Here is a 16,296-nt window from a genome sequence, read left to right on the forward strand (position 1 = left end):
TTTCTAGACAAATCTTTATGCTCCTGGGGGGAGGGGGCTGAGTTTCAGGTGGCTGAGACTCCGTAGCTCCGGGAACCAGCGGAAGCTTCCCCTGTGTTCAAAAGGCACCAATTTCGGTTTGCACGGCGGTTACAGGTGCTTGAGTAGCAAAACCCGAGACATGAGAATGCACAGGTTAACCTCCTGCTCCAACCCCCACCCCCTGGGGACCCTTCCCCACAGCCCCCCCTGCAGGGAGACAGGACAACCCACCCCTGCCCCACCACAGGGGGTGCTTTCCATACCATTAAAATCCGCTGGCAGCTACAGAGCTCTTGGCAGCCCCTCCCCGCCCTGAGAGAGGAGTAGCCACAGCATCATCCCCACATGCCAGGCTAGCCACAGCATCACCCCCACACGCCAGGTCCATCTTTACCTCCCTTCAACAGGGCCATGGCCCCACAGCCTCCCCCCAGGAACAGCTGCCAGCTTTGTAGAGAGGGCAGCATGGAGGCACACATCCACCTCCCAGCTTTGCTTCGTTAGGAACACAGCTCCAAAGCCAATCCTGGCCTCTGGCTGGCTGGAGGAAGACGAGGAAGGGGGATGATGGCTGCAGCCCCTCATCCCTCTACCAGCAGAGCCCAGGCCACCTGTGTGTGTAGGAGTCCCCTATGTACACGTTCACTGACACCAGGCAGAGAGGGCTCTCACGAAGCGGGATGAGTCTGGGGACGGGACTGGGGCCATGAGAAGGGGACAGCAGCCCAGGGCCATCACATGGCTGCCAGCTGGCCCAGCACCATCCTGAACTGCTGCGTGCTGTTGGCAAGTTCCTTGACCCGTTCCACCATGTCCTTGGAGGCGGCAGGAGAAGGGTAGTGGAGGGCAGCCGCCTTAGTGGTCACCACAATCTCCTTGAGCATCTCGCAGAGGAGGTTGCTGTAGTGCATCACCTTGTGCTGGACGTCCTGGGCCTTGGCCTGGCGGGACAGCGTGTCCCCGATGAAGACGAGCTTGTGGGCGCTGAGGATGACAAACTTGCTGTGTGCCACGAAGATCTTGGGGGGTTGGTTGGTGCTAACAGCGGTGAAGAAGGCGTCGACGGCGTTGGTGAGAGTGGTGAGGTTGGCCTCACACTGCTCCAGGTAGAAGAGCAGGAGCTGGCGGTCAGCAGGACACAGGGTCCCCCCGCCGCGTGCCGGGCTGTAGTGCTGTGGGGGGCTCCAGTTAGCCAGGTCGTTGTCGATGGGGCGCGTCACCTCTTGCTCCAGCCGCTCAAACTGCTTCAGCTGCGGGAGGGGACAGGTGTGAGGCACCATGGCCAGCGAACCAGCACCCACTCCCCTCACCAGAGCCACCAGCCCCACCTGATGGCTGTGCCCCCGCAAAAAGCACAAGGGACAGTGCCAGGCCCCTCAGGAGCAAGGTGCTGACACCTCTCTGTTGTCAGGGAAGGTGGGACAAAACCCACTGCAGGGACAGCCTCACAAGAGGGGACACCATGGTCCAGAGCAGCAGCAGGGGGTCCATGCAGAAGAGCCCAGATGCACCCTAAAGAGCTGTGCCCAGCGGCACGCCTCCAGACACCCTGGCTCCGTTACCTGCTGGTGCTCCAGCTGGTCCTTGCTTTGCCGGATGATGTTGCCTTTCTCCAGCAACTCCTTCTGGGTCTTCTCAAACTCCTCCTTGCCCTGCAGAGAAGGAAGGGGTGTGACATGAGGGTCAGTCACACCAGCCTTACCAGGGGTGAGCTCCCACCTGCTCTGTGACACCCCTGGTCCCCTCAGTCCTCAAGTTGGAGGGTAAAAGCAAGATGTGGGTGGCAGAAGCAGCACCACAGTCAGAGCCACCTGGTGCCCCTGTGGCAGAGAGCCACTGGCACAAAACCCTCCTGTGGGAACAGCCCCCTGCACCCGCACCCACCTGGAGATGGACGTAGTCGTAATCCTCCATCCAGCCGCTCTCGCTGTTCTCGTACGGCCCATCAGGTGACTCCTGGGCCAGCAGCTTTGGAGGGGAGGGCAGAGGCCTGGACTGGATGCTGCTGGCCTTGTCGGAGGGGTGAGGGGGCCCGTGGCCGCTGCTCTCCGCTGCTGGCTTTGTCCGTTTGAACAGCAGAGAGGCGTTGCCGTGCAGGAAGGACGCCAATTGCTTGGTGTCATCGGGGACGCCACGCGAATGCATGACAAAGTGCTCCAGATCATCCGTGCCCGGTTTGCCGCCGGCCAGGGCGCTCGGGGCCCAGTGGCAAGCATCCAGCGCTTGACCGTGCCGTGCCAGGGCCTGGTAGACCTCCTCCATCTTCTGCAGCTGCTTGCTGAGCTTGGTGTAGAGGGAACGGTCAGAGGCCTGGGCAGCGCTGCCCACCGCCCCCCGGGCAAACTCCAGCAGGTCCCGAAGGGCGGCGCGGACACCATCAGCTGCGCCGCGGATGCTGGCAGCGTTGGCCTCCATGTGCTCGGGGCTGCGCCAGTTGGCGCCGATGAAGGACATGAGGTAGGAGACGGCGCCGCCGACGCCGTGCTGGAGCTTGGCCAGCGTCTCCATGGCGGCATCCAAGTCCAAAGAGAACTCCTTGCTGGCTCCCTTGGCCGGCTCCTTCACGGGCACCACATCCAGCGAGGAGGTGGAGATGTTGCTGCGGGTGCTGCCCGTGCTGGAGGCCGAGAGGCGTTTGGCCTCGGCACCTTTGGCCTCACGGTCCACCTGCGGCGGGACATCGTAGATGTACTCGCCCTCTGAGTCCAGGGAGCCCTTGCCTGGGGCGTGCAGGTCCCGGGGCACGTCATACACCTCTTGGGAAGGGAAGGCTGGTCCTCCCAGCTTCTTGAGGCTGGGGGGCACATCGTAGATCTCATGGGACAGCGGTGGCTCGGGGGCACCTTTCCCAGCTGCCGGCGGCACGTCATAGACGTCCTCTGGCAAGTAGGGCTCCTGCTGGGCCAGGATGAGGGGGTGGCGGGAGGGGTCAAAGGCTTTCTGCTTGGCGAAGGCAGGGGGCACATCGTAGGTCTCCTCCCGCACGGGGCCATCAGGCACGTCCTTGCTGACCGAGGGTGGCACGTCATACACCTGCAAGGGCAGCGCTGCTGGGAGCCGGCCCGGGCCGCATGGCACAGACCGGCTGTACCATGCTGCAGTGCTGTGGCGGGCACCATCCAGCGCTGCTGAGCGCTGGGGATGAGGCTACATGCCTCACTGGTGGCCCTGCCCCCAGGGAGGCTGGCACAGCCCTGCCACAGCACCCCCAGCCCCTCAAATCCCCTTTGGGGTGGGAATCATCAAACCCTAGAGCAGCAGGTCCAACCTCAGCTCCTAGATGAGATCATCCAGCCCCCCCATCCCCTCCCCTCTCCAAAGCCTCCAGTGCCAGTGACACCATGACCTCCCTGGGGGAATTCTCACTGCAACGTGTGTCTTACACAGGTAGTTGACAGCTTCCCAGCAGCACTTACGCTTTGGTGCAGGTTCTTCTCCACACTGGGGGGCACATCGTAGATCTCCTGCCCGGGGTCCTGCCCATTGGGACCTTTAACTGCCATGGGGGGGGTGTCGTAGACCTAAAAGGGGGACACAGGATGGCATGTAAGGGATGGCTTGGGCACCCACCTCCTCCCAGAGACTGTCTGGGAAAGATGGAGGTGCCAGAAGCAGCCTCGAGGATCACAATGTGCCCAGCTTTGGGTACAATTTGTCCGGGTTTGCATCCCAGGCTGTTCCAGGGCAGCTCCCATGCCGGAGGATGGAGGCAGTGACCCCTCCCAGCCTCACCTCCTGGCTGAACTGGTTCGGGACCGCTCCTCGGACGGGTGGCACATCGTAGATCTCCTGGGAGCCCGCAGAGAGATGGCGGGGGAAATCGTACTCATCCTGCTCGCCCTTGGGAGAGTCATAGACGTACACCTGCCCCACGCGGGTGGGCACCAGCACCTGGCCAGAGGAAAGCGGGTGAGATGGTCACTGCCAAGTCGCCACAGCCCATCTCCCCTCCTCCAGAGGCCCTGGGGCTGGAGAGGCGCCGGGTGCTGCTCCCGCACCAGAACGCGTGGCGCGGCCAAGCCGGTGCCCACGGGAGGGCGCTCGGGGCCGCGCCGCTTTCCGGGGATGAGCTCACCGGTTATTTATAGCGGAGCCTCGGCGAGAGACAAAGCCCCGTCGGCACGGCCGCGGCGTGCCCAGGGAACGGCCGAGCCGGGCACCGAGCCGCAGGCAGCGACCTGCCAGTGCCGGCGGGGTGTTAGCAGAGCCCTGACCGCGACTAGGTGCCCACCTCTGTATGCCGAGGACACGAGAGCAACAAACACTGAGGCTTGTGGCACCCTGCCCAGCTGATGCCAAGGCAAGAAGGGCCGAGGAATCGGCTGGCTCTGCCTATTAGGATGCTCCCTGTGCCCTGGCCACGATTTGGCAGCCCTCCCTCTCACCGGCTGCCTCCCAAGGGCGTGACTCAGAGCAGCCTTCCCAGAAAACACGATGCCAAAAGCACCTCGCTACTCTTCCTCGGAATGACGTGCCAGGGAAGGGGCAGAGCCAGGAGGAGCCTGGTGTTCGGGTTGTAGCCCTTAGGCTGCCCTGAATTCTATGAGAGGGTTCCCCACGCTGGGGACAGAATGGTGGCTCACTCTTGTCTGGCTGGTAAACCCAGTCAGCAAGCACTGGCAAGCTCCCTGGCCTGGCCAATACATGCTGGCACTGGCTGCCTGCCCTTGTCTGTGCTCCCAAGAGGAAGAAAAACAGCTCAGCATCACTCTCGCTACCAGCCTCCTCCATAGCAGCAGAATCTGGCCATGGGGCATCTCCAAGCAGCTTTTGGGTTACCTGTGCCTTGTGTGCACCCCCACTCAGGTAGCCTCAGACACGCTGGGGACCTCCTTGGTGCAGCTGCTCCGGCCAGCAGTGTGAGGACAGATACCCACAACCTCCCCAGGACAGGCACAAGGACTGCCTGCTCTAAGAGACAGCTGAGCAGATAAGCCAAAGTCCCACAGTCTCAGCACCCACTCGCCACAGTGGGCCACAGAACACCTTGCAATCACATTGCCACCCCCCAGAGCCCCCATCCTACCTTTCCCTGGGGCTTGTGCCCTTCCCAGCTCCTCATGTCCAATGACGGAGGCACCTGGTAGATGTCCTGAGCCTGGCCGGCCGAGGGAGGAACCTGGTAGACATCCTGGGAAGGGCTGGCAGAGCCCCCAGGGTACGCTTCTGCCGCTTGGCCCAGGGAGGGGGGCACCTGGTAGATCTCCTGGCCGGGGCTTGGGAAAGCGTGGGGAGGCGTCTGCTTCGGGTAGGCGGGCGGCTGCTTAGCCGGGGCAGGCGGAAACTGTCCAGTGGGCGCTGAGCCCGGGTACAGACCCTGCTGGCCCTTGTTGGGGACCGGCATCAGGTAGACGTTGTCCCCTTGGGGGGCGTAAGCTGAGTGCATGGGCGTGTACTGCGAGGCAGGCGACAGCGAGGGGTAGCCCCCTTGGTGGTGGTAAGGCAGAGCTGGCTGGGGCCCCGGCGGCTGCGGCGGTGCGGGCCCCTGCGCCGGGCCAGGCGTTTGCTGCTGCTGCTTCTTGTCGTACATCCCCACCAGAATCTTGAGGCGGTTCCCGGGGACGATGCCCTGACGGCCATGGAGCGAGCAGAGCCACCAGCCGTCCAGCCCCTGTGTGTTGCGCTCCAGCACCGTCATGATGTCGCCCTTGCGGAAGGAGAGCTCGTCCGGGGACTCGGCCACGTTGTCGTACAGCGCCTTGGCCAGCACGTTCTGCAAGAGAGCCCCGCGCCGGGGCGGTGAGCCGGGCCCCGCCGGCCGGTGCGGAGTCATGCCGGCAGCCGAGGGCGCCCAACGCCGGGACGGAGCCCCGTGGGCTCTGCTGAGCGGCTCCCTCCGGCTGGATCTCCCCGCTCCAGCCGCCTTTTCCTTCCCCGCTGCAGTTCAACCCATCCTTCCCGGAGGTGGTGCTAGGAAGGGGCCGGGCCCTTCCGCCTCCCCGGTTTCGGGGGGACCGCTGCTTTTCCTCCCTCCCCTTCCCGCTGCCGCCGGGGAGGAAGTGCCAGGGCGGTGAGTCAGCCGCAGCCATCCCCACGCCAGCCACCGCCGGGCCCGGGGCCCCTTCCAGCCGTGGCGGACTCGGGCCCCGGGCCCCCGCGTCCCGCCCGTCCTCCCGACCTATGGCCCGGAGGCACCTGCCGGAGCTCTCCGGCCCCCGCCGGGACCCACCGGTGCCATGGCGGCGGCGGGACAGGCCGCAGCCCGCCGCCCCGGATGGCGGGACCGGACCCACAGGCTCTGCCGCCTCCCCGCGGCGGCCGCACCGGGAGGCTCGGGCTGCCTGCCGCTTCCGCCGGCGCCCACGCAGCCGGGCAGGGAGGCCGAGGGCTGGGGAGGCCGGTGGCCCCGGGGAATCCCCCCGCGGGTCCCGGAGCGCCGTCAGCCGCCGGGCAGCCGGACCGCGGGGCCAGGCCCTCACCGGCCCGGCACAGCCGGGCCAAGGTCACAGGAGGGGGCTCGGCCGCCCCGGGAGGGGGGAGTTGGGAGGGCGAGGCCCCGCCCGGGCTCCTGGGGGCCAGCCGGGCTGCGGCCTTCCTCCTCCTCCTCCTCCTCAGCGGGCAAAGGCCGGGGGTAGTGCGGGCACCCGTGAGCCGTTACCCCGGCGCCCCGCCTGGGGGGGGGGAAGCCCACGCGCGTCGTCCTCGACCCCCCGCCCCTCCCCCGCTCACCAGGTAGTTCATCTTCCCGCGGGGCTGCTCCGGCCCGAGCGCCGGGCGCCGGGGGCCGCGGCCGGGCCGGGGGCGGCGGGGCGGGCGGGCGGCGCGCGGGCGGCGGCGGCGCCGTAGGGATCATTATAGCGCGGCGCCCGCGCGGCCCCGCCCGCCCCCATTGGCTGCGCCGCCCGCGGGGGCGGGGCTGCGGCGGGCCGGGGCGGGGCCGGAGCGGCCCCCGGGAGCGGCCGCGGGGTCCCGGCAGCGCCCGAGCCGCGGGGGGAACGGCGCCGGGGGCGCTCGCCGCGCAGACGGCACGCCGAGGGGGTGTGGCGGCGTAGGGGGGGTGCACTGAGCACGGCGGAAGGCAGTACGGGGGTCTAACAGAGGTATTGGGGGGTGGAAGGAGAGGTAAGTGGGCATCTGATGGTGAGGCTCCCGCAGGGGAGTGTGATGGGGCCATGTGGTACAGGCACGAAACGCGCCTGGGCACACACGTGTGTGTCTGAGGGAGGTGTTGCAGGGGAAGGTGCATGTGAACAGTGTGCATCAGGTGTGTGTGCACCAGGCCTGCAGCGAGTGTGTAAGGGGGTGCACTGGGCAGATGGTCAGTGTTTAAAGGACAAGGAGGTGTAAGGGGCATGCAGGGGGGGCTACGGGTGCAATGGCTGCACGTGTGATGGGTGTGTGTGAGGTGGTGTGTTCAGTGGTGTGTGCACACTGCGGCAGAGGTGCACACAGTGGGGGATGGCACGGATGAGGGCTCAGTGGTGTTGCTCCCCTGCAGCTCCTCACCATCCCTGGCTGGTGGGAGAGGGGTCACCACAGTCCCACCTGGGGTGGAATTGGAATGAAACCCCTTGGGTTTAAAGCCTTATTCCTTCTTTGCCTTCCCTTGGCTGTACAACCTGCCTCAGCCTGTGTGCTGCTCCAGGGTGCACATCACAGCACACCACTGCCCACGTGGCATTCTGCCCACCCAGCCTGTTCTAATGGCCTGGCTATGTGGCCCACTGGCACCCCAACAGCTGGCGAGCCCAGGCTCAACCCTGCCACATGCTGAGCTGCTGCCTCTGCCCACAGCTCCAGTGCTGCTGGTACCTGCAGGCTGGGAGGGTGGCTGTGAGGCTTCCTGCGAGCTGGGAGCACGTGGGAGGCACGCATGTGGGCTTCACGGGCACGGACAAGCTGCATGGGCCTGCCTGATCTACCAGACATGCAAGCTGCATGGGTGTGTGTGAGCTGCAGGACGTGTGCAAGCTGCATGGAGGCACATGGCCTGTGGGACATGCAGCAGAGCTGCACAGAGCCTGCAAGCTGCGTGGGAGCATGTGCTGCTGGCTGAGCAAGCGTGGCCCAGCACAGCAGCTGCATGCAGGAGCAGGGTGCGTGCATGCAGCGAGGAGCGTGGCATCACATGCGAGTGTGCCTGGGGCAGAGGGAGGGGACATGGGGTTCCCAGCAAGTGTATGAGGCCCACGCAGGGGCAGGGAGCCAAGGCAAGGCCTGTGTGAGGGGTGCCTGGCAGCCACAGGCACCATGAGAGCTGCGGGCTGGTGAGCCGAGGCGGGCCGGGAATGCACCTCTGCCCGTGCACGTGCTTCGGGCCCGTGTTCCCTCACCGTGGCATTTCCTCTCAGCCACTCTCACCCTCTGGGGTTACGTTTGTGCCATGTGGGCATGTGGCAGTGGAGTTAAGGCCAGACTGCAAACACATTTCCTTCCACAAAAAGCAAGGCTCATTCTGCTCCTTAAGAACTGTCACCACCGTCCCTTGGCACCTGCAACCTCCCCACACTGGCCCCTGCTCAGAGGCATCCCCCGGGCAATGCTGGCGGAAGGGGAAACTGAGGCACGGGAAGGGTAGGAGATACCCAGCGGTAGGGGCTGCGGTTCTGCCTGCAAACCGCAGCTGCCCCGGCAGACACACAGAGAGGACTGTGGTTTCCTCCTCTGGTGGCAGTGGTGACAGTGCAGGGGCTGGGCCCCATGAGCATCCCTGGGACAGGCTCTGAGCTCTCCTGCCACTGCAGACAATCCCATGGGGCCACAGTACATTTTCCTTGCAGACCCTGAGGAGGGCACAGCTGGGCAAAGGTCCCTCCTGGGATCTCTGAGGTGTCCTCAGGGTGAACCCGTCACTTCATGGCTTCAGCTTGGTGCCAGGAGGCTGTGAACTCCCCACTGTGGTACTTAAAAGCAGCAGGGGTTTAATTTTTCCCTCTCTCCATGGAGACACTCAGATCAAAACATTCCATGACAATACCTGATCCTGGTCATTTTTGGTGCATCAGAGTTGAAATCTCTGCTTGCATCTGCAGAGCACCCTGAGCTGGCAACACTTCCCACAGCCGCCTGCTTCCACAGCCAAGCACCTGGGGGCTGACAGGCACCAACAGGTCTCCCTTTGGCTTCTCCCATCTCTGTGAAAATCAAGTGCCAAAAAAAAAGAGATGAAAAGTGGAGCGTTAAGGGGGCCCTTCAGTGCTGGGGATGCTCAGAGCTGGGTCGGCGCAGCTCCATGCACTGGCGGTGGGGTGCACCATAGGCCCCACTGGTCCCAAACTGGGGCTCTTGCTAGGCTCCAGCTCTGCCAGACACAGGGCTGGGTGTTCCAGGATGGAGGCTACTCGGGATGCAGGTTGCCCCAGCAACAGTTGCTATGGAAAATACTTTGGTGGCAAAACTTCCAGCCATATTCATGTGTCTGTCATTGTCTTTGGGAGAGTCCCCAGCATGCAGCGAGCCAGGCACGACTGGCTCCACACTGCGCAGCCTGTGGGGGGAACTGTCTGCGCCAGGCCCAGCTTTGCTCACTAGGTCCTGGCTTGGGAAGGTGTCAGAGGATCCCCAAGCAGGGGTCTGGGGAAGCACCGTGGCCATGCATGGGACCAGGAGAGCAGGCTGCACTTGTGTTAATCAGCTAATTGCTGATTAATGCCCTATTGGCCCAGTGTTGTGATGTATCAAATGGGTCTCAGTGACCCCACACTGGGACACAGCTGCAGCACAGCAGGACATCCCAGGGAAGGGGGTGGCACTGGGGCACGTGTGGGGCTGCAGCCATCCCCAGTGGGGACCAGCAGCTCTGGATAGGGCTGCCTGCTCCTGCCTGCAGCTCCTGCCCACGGCGCCTCCAGTCTCCGCTCTGGAAAGCTGCTTCCTGCCTCCTGGAGCAGCAATAGGATTACACGGGACTGAGTCTCCTGGCAATGAACACAGAAATAAATCCTGTAAGGCAGGACGGGATTTATTAGACTTCAATATTCTGGAAATAATGAGGACATTTCTCTTGGCTTGTAATATCACGAGCCCCAACAGGATAGCAGCAAGGATTTATCCCCATGCCTTTCCCAAGCACTGGGGTGGTTTTCAGCTGCGGAGGAGAGATGGTGGAGGAGACGCTCGTCTTCCCAGAGAATGGGATGGTGGGGCACCCCCTCATCGACAGAGCAGCTCAGGCAGAGCACAGGCCTCAGGCTGTCCCAACAGTAGCAGCTCTGTTCATGTCCCCACTCATCCCCTGGCGAGGGCTGGCGCTGATCCCTGCCCCGGCTGGGCTTGCTGGCTGTGCCACCAGTTGAACACCAGCACCCGCCCCCGGCATGAGGCAGCTGCGTGTGGGGACCCTGGCTGGGATGGGGTAGGAGACCTGTGAGCTGCCCTGCTACCCCCTGTCAGTGCTGAACCCCACAGGGTGGCCACAGCCAGCCTTCATCCACAGGAGCCCAATGGTGGTTCCCACTGCCGAAGCAGCTTGAAATGCATGATGTGACCTCCCTGCCCACGACTCCTGCAGCCCCATGAGAGGCTCCCCTGGGCAGCGTCCCCAAACCCCACCAAGCAGCTCAACCAGCGTGAGCCCGTGGGCACAGGCTGGATGCAGCTGGTTTTCCTGTGTCTCTGGAGCGCGGCTGCCGCAGCAGAAACCCCGACTGTCGGGGCACACAGACACAATCGCTGCCTTGTTTGGGACCCAGCCGCACAAGGGGCCCCTTCAGGCGGCCAGGGAAGGGAAGGGGGAGCTCCTTGGGGTGAGGTGATGCTCAGGCCATGAAGTCTTGCAGGGCCAAAATTATCCCATGCAGATACTCCAGGTTGGTCCCAACCCATGGAGGACAGGTGAGCATCTTGGAGAAGACAGTTCAAGGTGGAAACATCATGAAACAGGGACCCACATCTCCTGGGAGCTTTGCTCCTCCCATAGAGCTCAGGCCTAGTGGGGATGCCGGGGGCTGGCAGGCACTGGGGCCACCCCCCTTCATGGACAGCGGCTGGGCAATGGAAAGAGCAAGAAGAGTCAGGCTTTGGCTTTTTGTTTTTCCTTCCTAAGCAGCCAAGCTGTGTGTTTCTGGAGACCTGTAAATCACTCCTCGTCCTCAGGAAAGAGAGGCGAGGAATACATGATCCAACCCAGCAAGCACGCGGGACGCTGGGAGCGCGCACGGAGGAAGCCAAGGAGCAGCCCCGGGCTGGAGGCTGCCTGTGGCCGTCCCAACGAGCCCGTCCTGGCTTGCCAGGCCAGGAGCTGGCACCACAGTCCGGCACCACCGAGCTGAGCCGAGCCAAGCTGAGCCAGGAACGGCCCCAGCCCAGCACAGGGTGCTGTGCCAGCTGTGGAGCCCAGCAAGAGGAGCCGAGGCTCTCGGCCACTGCTGTCAAATCCCACTTTTCCAGCAGGTCGGGTTCCTTCCAAGATTTAAAAACTTTCCACATTTGTTCAGCTGAAGGGAAGGAAAAAGCCCAGAGCAGAGGCCGGGAGCAGAGCTGGGCTGGCAGGCAGGATCCCGTCAGCTGTGGGTCACTGCGGGGGCTGTGCTGGCCAGAGCCCACTGATACACCGTGAGCCCCTGTGTAAATCCAAAGCTGTCCCCTCCAGCCCTCCAGAGCCTGATGCTGCTGCAGGGCTCTCTCTGGACACAGCCTGGAGCTCTTTAAGGCTTTGAGAGTGGGGTTGGGTTTGGTGCCTCTGGCCTTAGGGGTCTCCAGAGGTTCCCCTGTTGCATCTCCATTCAGCTCTTGCTGATAACACAACACACAGAATTATCTTCCATTTCTAACCTACTTTTCAGCCCAAGATGCTGCTGAGCTGCTGGATTAGAATGTGCCCTAAAATGCAACCACATTGGCAACCTGACATGGCAGACAGCACACAGCAGCAGCCAGGACACCACGCTGGGGCAAAGATTTTGGTCAGCAGGCCCTGGGGAGCTGGACACTGAGGTAACACAGCCTGTGGTGCCTGACATGACCCTTCCCCACCTCCATCCAGCATGTGATACTCAAGATCACAGTCGATGGAACACAGGGCAGAGAGGATGCCCAGAATCCCCTCCTCTCCTCCCCAGCCCAGCAGAGCAGAGGGTGGCAAAAGGCAAAGCATCTCCCTTGCTTTCTGCCCTGTGCTGATGGCTGGCCTGGCCCTCCCAGCCCCACTTGCAGCTGCTCTGTCTGAGCTGAGCCCCTGCCCCTTGCCCTCAGTGGGGGACTGCTGCAAAACAAGCCTCAAGGGTTGCCTTGAGGTCCCTGTGGGGAAGGACTCTGCACACAGGACAGGATCTGGCTGCTTCCCCAGCCTGGCTTGTGGGGATGAGAGAAAGGACCAGAGGTGGTTCTGCCCCAGCCCCCTAAGCAGGACAGCAGCCCGGGTGTGGGAGCAGTGCCTGCCTGACACAGCAGCCCCCTCTGAGGTCCAGCCAAGGCTGCTCATTGCCAGCCAGGAGACCTGAGCTGAAACCTCCTCACAATGGTGCTCTAAACAGTGACTCTAGTCGTTTTTGTGACCAAAAGCAAAGCAGCAACCGGCTTGGAAGTGTTTGGAGATGAAAACACAACATCACCCCCATTGTTCTGTTTCTGTCCAATTACAGGCTCCTTTAAAGCAGATCTGAAACAGCCAATTCTGTAGTGACAGGGCACCAAAGGCCACAGCTCCCTCTGAGCAGGTGGTGTTTTGTTCTCCTCTATCCCAAAACAGGGCCACAGAGCAAGGGCTGACTCAGCAGCTGACACATAAGTCCAAAGCTGAGACTGTGCTCAGAGGTGCGGGCAAGGGGCCAGGGCAGCAGTGGCATTGCTCATCCCCTAAGCAGGGATGGGCTTTGTGCTGTGTTCCCTGGTACAGGGCCAGCTGCCCCACTGAGCCCCCAGCGGCCCCTGGGGAAAGGCCTGTGAGCATTTCTGCTCTGGGGATGTGCAGAGGCCAACCCTCAGGAGGTGCTGAGCTCCAGACCAGAGGGGCCCGGAGGGGCTGGCTGAGGGGCCCGTGTGGTGTTGGCCTCCAGCTCCAGCCATGCACCGCAGGCCCTGGGAGGCTGTGCCTTGGGTGCTCTCCTCACTCCAGCAATGAGGACACAGGAGGACTGAACTGCTCCCATCACCTCCTAGTTCTGGATTGAATCCACCGCCAACACTGCAAAGGGAACAGGATACCAGCACTTGCTCTGCCCTCAGGCTGCTAACAAGGCAGGCACTGCACACCTCTGAGAAGCCATTTCCACAATCACAGAGACACTCCTTCAAGGACTGTATGTCACCCTTCATTTCTTTGTCCTCTGCTTCCCAAACAAACCATGCTGCCAGCGTGCAAGAGTGTTGGGATGGAACACTTTATTCACATGAATGCTCAGATCCTGGCTCATCCTGCCTGCTGCAGCTGCTCCCATCTTCCTGACAGCATGAACAAGGAAGGATTTCTTCATCGCCTTGCTTAACATCCCCCCCAGCATCATCAGACCCCACAAACAAGTACAGACAGTTCAGCTTTGTCCAGGCAAGAGCACGGTTCGGAGGGACAGGGAGTGCTGCAGAGCTGGCAGAGTGGGGAGAAGGGCTCCAGCCCTCAGCCTGCGCACCCACAGCAGCCACCAAACCTTCCCACAGCTCTGCTCTCGCAACCCAATCCGCCTGCTGAGCCTTAACCCAGGCTCCAGTACCCTCCCAGCCTCAGCAGCTACTCCTGCTGCCAGAACCAGCCAGGGCTGGCAGAGGATGGGTGCCACCATCTCTTCTCCTTGGAAAGCTGCCTGCCAGAATCATGCAGGTCGCTTCTGTCACCGGTTAACCCTCAAAGTGCCCCCTGCCCACTGACAAATACCCTCCCCAAACTATTACAGTAAAAGGAAAAACCTGTAGGTTGAGACACACAGGCTGAGTCTTGGGTGCAGAATGGTTTCTGTGCTGGGTGGTCCGGCGGCGGCGGCAGCTCCCAGCCAGGGAGCGGGATCCCCGCGGCCACCCCCGGCACGTCAGGGCTTCATCCTGCTCAGTCTGATGTCACGCTCGATTTCAAACTGCCTGTGATCCACACGTTCCAGGAATGCTTTCCTCTCGATGTACCTGCAGGGGGGCAGAGGCTGAAGTAGTGCCTGTCGTGGACAGTGTTGCCCCCAGCCTGGGGCAAAGTCCCCGCCAAGGGATGAACAGGGAAGGAAGGGATCATCTGCTTCCCTCCCTCTCTCTCCACCAGCTGATCACTGCCCTGGGTGTTCCCACTGTCTTCTAGGGGACCTGCAGAGGCCTGAAGTGTCCCCATAGGCTGGAGATATGGGCTCGTTGCCTCTGGTTCCAGCTTTTCTCTTAAGGCTGAGAAATGACCTTCACAAACAACCCAACTCTGACGCTGCCCTGACTGCCCAGGTGACCCTGTTCATAGGCTCCCAAGCAAAGAAAGCATCTCAAACACCACTGCAGGAGCACAGCTCATGGTACAAGCTGATAACAGGCACAGGGAGCAGTAGGGACAAAGACAACATCACCCAGCAGGCCTGTAGCAGCTCAGGGATTCAGGCCAGGGGTTTCCCAGCCACAGACCAGCTCCTAACCACTGCTGAGCATTTACTTCTCCCTCTCAGCACTGTACCTGGGGGCTGGAAGGAGGAAGGCAAGTACTGCCTGTGCCTGGAAAAGCACCTTGCTCCTCATTAATGGCACACAGCTGAATTTTAATGTACTTTGCTGCAAACCCTGGCCACAGATAGCCCAGGGCTGTGCTACTAATTAACCTACAGAGGGAGTGAAATTGCAATTCAAAACAGGAGCCGTAATTGAATCATCACAATTGTTTTGCATTTGTTCCAGGGTGGCAAACACTGGGCTGTTATGACAAGGTCATTATGCTTGGGGCCAGCATGTGAGATTCAGAACGTTTCCCTTCTCTCTGCTGGTCACTGCTCTCCTGCAACCAGAGAAGCCCACTGCTTAAAGGCAAGACCAAAGGCTGCAGGAAAGATGAGCACCATGGGCTCTCTGGGTTTTCCAGGCTCCTGAATGGCTGCCAGAGGGCATGAAGGTGCCCAAGACCCAAATGCACAGGAAGACTGAAGCCCCCTGCCACCATCAGCAGCCATCCCTCTAGGACAGAGGGGCTCTGCTGCCTTTGGTGATGAGGTCTCTGCTTTACGCTGCAGCTATTGACCCGGTGCTGAAAGCGCTCCCAGCACTGGGATGCCTTTGCCCTTGCTGCAAGGGATGGCCCTGACACCCCTGCCCGCCCAGCTGTCACTGGGAATGAATTCATCCACTCTGAATTGCAGAGAGTGATTCCCCCAAGCCCATGAGCAGCGCATCCCCGCTGCCACCCAGGCCCATCGCAGCCTCAGCCTGTCTCACACTGACACAACTGGGTCAGCCCATCTCGTGCTGTGAGGGGCAGGGGCCGGGCAGAGCACAGCCCATGTGCTGCCCTGAGGAGGTGTTTTTCTGACAGAGGGCTGTGTGCTGTGGCCCCCTCCCCACGTCAGCTCAGGAAAGGTGGGCAGGGGAGTGCCGCTTCCCTTTATCCCCACAAACAGGGAGGTGACCTGCTCCTGGGACTGGGCTCAGAGAGGCCACAGGAAGGAAGTTGTGTGGGTCACGTTGTGTATTAGTGTCATATCGCTGGGTGTGTGGTTTTCCTCCCCCTCTGCTGCTCAACACCAACCGCAACCACAGCCGGGACAGGGGTTATGGCTGTTAACGGGGAACACCCCAACTGCTGGGGCAGCAACAGCTCCAGATACCAAACATGAAACTCCCCTCTGGGACTCCAAGGGAGAGAAACATCTTCCTTATGAGGAAAAGCTGTGGAACCTGGGGCTGTTCAGCCTGGAGAAGGGGAGACTGAGGTGGGATCTCACTAACACGAGTATTTCAAAGGTGTCTGTCAAGGGGATGTGGCAGCACTTTTTTCTGTAGTGTCCAGGGACAGGACAAGGGGTAATGGACAACAGCTGGAACACAGAAAGTTCCAATTAAGGACAAACTTCTTTACTGTGAGGGTGAGGGAGTCCTGGCCCAGACTGCCCAAGGAGGGTGTGGAGGCTCCTTCTCTGGAGGCTTCCAAACCTGCCCGGACACGTTCCTGTGTGACCTGATCTAGGTGGGACCTGCTTGAGCAGGGAGGTTGGACTGGATGATTTTTAGAGGTCCCTTCCAAACCCCACCATTCTGTGACTCTGTGATTCCTTTCTCCCAGCACCAGCAAGGGGTCAGTGCCTTCCTCCTGGGCTCTGGGCAGGGCCTGGATACAGATCAGCAGCCAGGAATGTGGTCTCACGGCACAGCAGGGGCCTGCGCAGACCCCGCAAGGCACAGGGTTTATGGGGCAGGCAGCCTGGGAACAAGCCAAGCTGGCATGTACTGCCT

The 16,296-nt window shown here is 61.9% G+C and overlaps 2 protein-coding genes across 4 annotated transcripts in view; both read right to left on the reverse strand.

The window, feature by feature from the left end:
- On the reverse strand, positions 1-6,769 carry BCAR1 (BCAR1 scaffold protein, Cas family member). 2 transcript variants are annotated; one of them, XM_062007339.1, is made up of 7 exons: positions 6,691-6,769; positions 5,048-5,734; positions 3,754-3,912; positions 3,438-3,542; positions 1,906-3,054; positions 1,584-1,673; positions 1-1,271 (listed from the first exon to the last, which is right to left on the reverse strand). In XM_062007339.1, the coding sequence occupies exons 1-7, from the start codon at positions 6,700-6,702 to the stop codon at positions 756-758; spliced, it is 2,718 nt and encodes a 905-aa protein (XP_061863323.1). In that variant the 5' UTR covers positions 6,703-6,769; the 3' UTR covers positions 1-755. The 2 variants fall into 2 exon arrangements, with proteins under 2 accessions (XP_061863323.1, XP_061863322.1); XM_062007338.1 differs by lacking the exon at positions 6,691-6,769 and having other exon boundaries at positions 5,048-6,022.
- A 6,495-nt stretch (positions 6,770-13,264) lies between these two features.
- CFDP1 (craniofacial development protein 1) overlaps positions 13,265-16,296 on the reverse strand; it is a 66,339-nt gene continuing 63,307 nt past the window's right edge. For both annotated transcript variants that reach the window (XM_062007663.1, XM_062007661.1), the window contains one exon: positions 13,265-14,010. In XM_062007663.1, coding sequence (XP_061863647.1) covers positions 13,920-14,010 — 91 coding nt within the window. In that variant the 3' untranslated portion in view covers positions 13,265-13,919. The remainder of the gene's footprint in view (positions 14,011-16,296) is intronic.

This window comes from Colius striatus, chromosome 14 (assembly GCF_028858725.1).
Source record: "Colius striatus isolate bColStr4 chromosome 14, bColStr4.1.hap1, whole genome shotgun sequence".
NCBI lineage: Eukaryota > Metazoa > Chordata > Aves > Coliiformes > Coliidae > Colius > Colius striatus.

Bases quoted from the DNA above. Each gene is read 5' to 3' on its own strand.
- BCAR1 (XM_062007338.1), bottom strand. From the start codon at position 5,794: ATGACTCCGCACCGGCCGGCGGGGCCCGGCTCACCGCCCCGGCGCGGG. The intron at 3,913-5,047 runs GTAGGATGGGGG...TCCTCTGGCCAG, and splicing joins GGCACAAGCCCCAGGGAAAG to GTGCTGGTGCCCACCCGCGT. The intron at 3,055-3,437 runs GTAAGTGCTGCT...CTGCCCTTGCAG, and splicing joins AGAAGAACCTGCACCAAAGC to GTGTATGACGTGCCACCCTC.